The sequence below is a fragment of the Sinocyclocheilus rhinocerous genome, unplaced genomic scaffold, assembly GCF_001515625.1.
Source record: "Sinocyclocheilus rhinocerous isolate Xijiao unplaced genomic scaffold, SAMN03320098_v1.1 scaffold70, whole genome shotgun sequence".
Taxonomy (NCBI): Eukaryota; Metazoa; Chordata; class Actinopteri; order Cypriniformes; family Cyprinidae; genus Sinocyclocheilus; species Sinocyclocheilus rhinocerous.
The window spans coordinates 904,853-909,404 of NW_015624555.1; the positions used below are offsets into that span (position 1 = coordinate 904,853).

A 4,552-nucleotide genomic window follows, 5' to 3' on the forward strand; every position below is an offset into this window, starting at 1 on the left:
TTTAGTTTACGTGGTTAAGTTTTATTTTTGGTCGCCGGATAGGTTTTTAGGAAATGTTTGTTGGGCAGCGGCCACCTTTGCATCTACACACATAGATACACGAGCGTTTATTAATTCATTTCATTTGATAAAATGTGTCGTTTAATCTGTCCGGCGAATTCATTCCCTCAGGACTCCAGATGTCTCATTTACACTCATTACCGGCCTGATCCGTGTGTTATTTTGCTGTAAATCCCCCGTTTGCTGAAAATATCCACTGACAGTCAAGCCAACAGCTGCTTAGCTAGCGAAGCTAAGTCTAAATTTCTGCAAGTCTTTATAAGATGGTCTCTTCAAGGCTACAATGATTGAAAATTGAGCGGTAAAATTGAGCGGCGTTCCGTTAAATGAGGTAAAATCGAGAGCATGGATGAGTTAACGTTAGAGGTTTATTTGCAGTAAAGCATCCTTGCGTTAGCAGATAGCTTCCCATCCTCCTCCTCCTCATCAGGCTAGTGCTGCTGGAGCTCGCTGACACATGATGTTCTCACGATCCTCTGAAGGGGAAAATGACTTCTTTCCATTATATCCCGACCGGGCTGTTGGGAAAACGCCGATAACCCACCGCAGAAAGCAAGCGGAGGCCTAATTTCCATCCAGGTTCATGTGAAAAATGCATCAGATGCAGGCTTGGCTTGGCTGTGCCGACACGCTCCTCATGCGCCTTAATTCGGTATGGAGGTTGAATGCAACTCATCTGACATCAAACAGCAGCATGTACAGAATATATAAACTCAACTGAGATCAGATAATGTCGCTTGATCAATTTAGAAACTTACCTGAAATCAGACTGCATCATGGCCACAATTTACAAACGCAAAAGCATCATGTGCACAATACTTAGGCCACCAATCAAACTTATCAAAGACCAAATCAGAAAAAAAGAAACACATCTGAGATCAGATAACATCAGAAAGATGTGGTAAATTCACAAATCCTTCTGAGATCAGACAGCATCATATACAGCAGAATTTATAAACTACGCTGAGATCAGATAGCATCACATGTTGAATCCATAGATGTCTGAAATTTAGACTGCGTAAGACCACAATTTATAAACTCATCTGAGATCGGACAACACATTGAGCTGAATTTATAAACTCATCTGAGATCGGACAACACATTGAGCTGAATTTATAAACTCATCTGAGATCGGACAACACATTGAGCTGAATTTATAAACTCATCTGAGATCAGACAACACATTGAGCTGAATTTATAAATTCATCTGAGATCAGACAGCATCATGCAGAATTTTAAACTTAACTGAGGTCAGACAGCATCAGAAACAGATATTTATCTGACATTTAAATAACATCAGACAGGATTTATATACACTCATCTGAGATCAGACAGCATTGGGTTCTGAATGTATATAAGATCAGACAGAATCAGCATGGCATGTTGCTGATTTTATAAACTCATTTGGCTTTAGATGGCATCAGGTTGGGATTTACTTAATTCAGAAACCCTTCCGAGATCAGACAGCATATACAGAATTTACAAACTCATCTGAGATCATATAGCATTGTGTTCGTTATTTGAAACCAGGTGGCATCATGACCACAATTTATAAACTCATTTGAGATCAGACAGCATCTTCAGCTGAATTTATAAACTTGCCTGAGATGAGCCAGCATCATGCACTAGAATTTGTAAATTGATCTGAGATCAGACAGCATCAGAAACAGAATTGATCCGAGATCAGACAGCATCAGAAACAGAATTGATCTGAGATCAATTAACATAAGACAGACGTGAGATCAGACAGGATCATGTGCTAAATTTATAAACTCATCTGAGATCAGATGGCATTGTGTCTTGAATATTGTGTCTTAAATAATGGGGTTCTGCAGGGTAGCGTACTTGGTCCGCTATTGTTTTTATTATACCTATATAAACGATATTCAGGCTGCATGTGAGGGAAATATGTTTTTATATGCTGATGATGCTGCTCTTTTAGTTGCAGATATGGAGACTGAACGAATTTAGGAGGAATTAGGTGAGGAGCTGGTTAAGGTGAAGGAACGACTAACTGAAAATAAGCTTTTATTACGTCTATCAGTATCCATTCTCTCTTTGGGTCAAATTATAAATTGCGTAAGGCAAAGGACTTAGCAATCAAAGTTGATGGTTATGTCCAAGCAAAAAGAACATCGGTTTATTATCTTGGCTGTGTTTTAGATAATAATTTAAGTGGAGTAAATATGGTTTGGAAAGTGTTGCGGAAAGTACATGCTACAATCAAAAAAATTGCAAGATATACTAGTTTTTTAGATCATGAAAGTTTAAGGGTGCTTGCTATAAGATGCGTTCAATGTCATTTTGAGTATGCGTGCAACTCTTGGATGATTGATTTATCTAGTATGTGGATGGCAAAATTACAGAAGTCACAAAACAAATTGGTGAGATTAGTTTTATGATTACAATGTTTTAGTCATATGGAAAATAGACACTTTTGTATGGTTAACTATTAAAAAAAAGATCGGCACTTCTGAATCTAAAAATGGTACATAAAATAATTAATAATTGAGCTCCAGTGTATTTTAATTCTTATTTTTCCCAGGTTAAATTACGACATGGTCATTTTACTAGACAGATCAGTATGGATCTTAATTTATGTAAGGTTAAGGCTTTGTATGGACGTATTCAGGTGCACAGGAGTGGAATAAGTTGCCTTTGGACATTAAGGTTATGCCAGATTATGAGGGTTTTAGTAAAAGTTGTTTTTAGATGGGCTGTCTAAAATTTGACAGATTTGGATTATTGTACTGCTGTGAAGATTGCCTCTGTGGTGTGTGTTTGAGAGTGAAAATTATATGTTTTTTGTAATTAGTATGAAATGTATGCCAAAAAATGCCTGTCGTCACAAAACTTGACCACAATGGAAATAAGTCGTTGCTTTGTGTAATCCTTGACAAAGAAGTGTAATGCAGATGTATTTTAATGTCTAATAAAATTAATTTAAGACCAGAATTGGATTGGCATGTCGCTAAACATTTGAGATCAGACTGCAGCAGTCTGGGATGTTTTGAATTTATAAAACCACCTTAGAATAGACGGGTTGTTCTAATGAACTCAGCATTTGACCATTAATAAACCATTCTGAGATCATCATTGAGCAACAGTTGAATTTATAGTTATCTGAAATCAGATGGCATCATGACCACTAGGGCTGGGTAAAAAATATCGATATCTCGATAATTTTACGGAACGATATCGATTCTTAAATCCCAAGAATCGATTAGTCTAGCCTGTTTTCAGTTAATGGGCGTAACGTTGAAGGGCACTTCCCATCAAATATAGCAATAAGCATTGTGCTTTGGTACTTTTAATATGAAACCGTCTCAGATTTCAAATTCTGTCCATTGTATTGCAGTATTAAAACAATTAATGCCGTTTTGGCGCTGTTTAATGTGGCGTGACAGATCGCTGTAGCGCCTCAGTTCAACAGACGCAGCAGCAACATATTCATTATAAATTGTACTGTTCTTCAAGGTTTAATTTATGTTTGAATAAATCCATCAAGTTTTATGACAGCCACCATTATGTTTATATTTCAAAAAAACGAATTGAAGCTAGAAATATTATGTAATTGTAATTTAATTATTTTAAAAACTTTATTAAGTGTAATTTTAACGAATCAGTCAATTTTAACCTTCAATATTATAGTAATGTAGTACCAACTGACTCTCATGTAGGCTATATTTTACAGCATTAGTTGAGAGATTTTTTCTTTGAGAAAATTTGGCATGTACTGTACATGACATGTATCCAAATTAATTAATCGATATTGAATCGAATCGAAAGCTTGTGAATGAGAATCGAATCGTGAAATTTGTGTCAAAACCCAGCCCTAATGACCACATCAGAAGCAGATATTTATCTGACACCAAATAACATCAGACAGGGATTTCTTAGACTGGATCATGTGCTGAATTTAAACACTCATCTGAGATCAGACAACATTTGTGTCCCGAATGTACAAACTCATTTAAAACCAGACAGAATCTTAATAGCATATTGCTGAATTCATAAACTATTTTGAGATCAGACATCAGGATGTACTGAATTTAGAAACCCATCTGAGAACAGAGAGGACGTACTGAAAACTCATCTTATCAGCATCAAAACAGAGATGAGCTGAATTTATAGAGTCTACTGGAATCAGATTTTTACACTAGGCAGGAACAATAAAAACTGTAATCTTTTTCCCTGTTGATGGTTGAATGAAGACATTCGGCTGCCAAATTCTATGATGAATAAATGAATTATCATGTGCATTATATGACTACCCACCATACTAACACAGGACAGCTAGGTCTTAATAGCCATTGTAATTAATTTATATCCAGTGTTGTAAGTCATCTAAACCAATCACACAGCAATTAGCTAATTGGTTAACCAATGCAGATTTCGGCATCTCCACTTAATTCAAATCAATTCAAGCTCACATTTTTATCATTATTTTTATTTTCTTGAAAAAGAAAAAAAAAAAAAAAGTGAAAAAACT

The 4,552-nt window shown here is 35.9% G+C and overlaps 1 protein-coding gene across 1 annotated transcript in view; it reads right to left on the minus strand.

Moving 5' to 3' along the window:
- Positions 1 to 838, minus strand: part of LOC107742695 (ankyrin repeat domain-containing protein 13D-like) — a 25,101-nt gene extending 24,263 nt beyond the window's left edge. Inside the window, exon 1 of the mRNA XM_016555724.1 lies at positions 819 to 838. Coding sequence (XP_016411210.1) covers positions 819 to 838 — 20 coding nt within the window. The remainder of the gene's footprint in view (positions 1 to 818) is intronic.
- Positions 839 to 4,552: the final 3,714 nt, after the last annotated feature.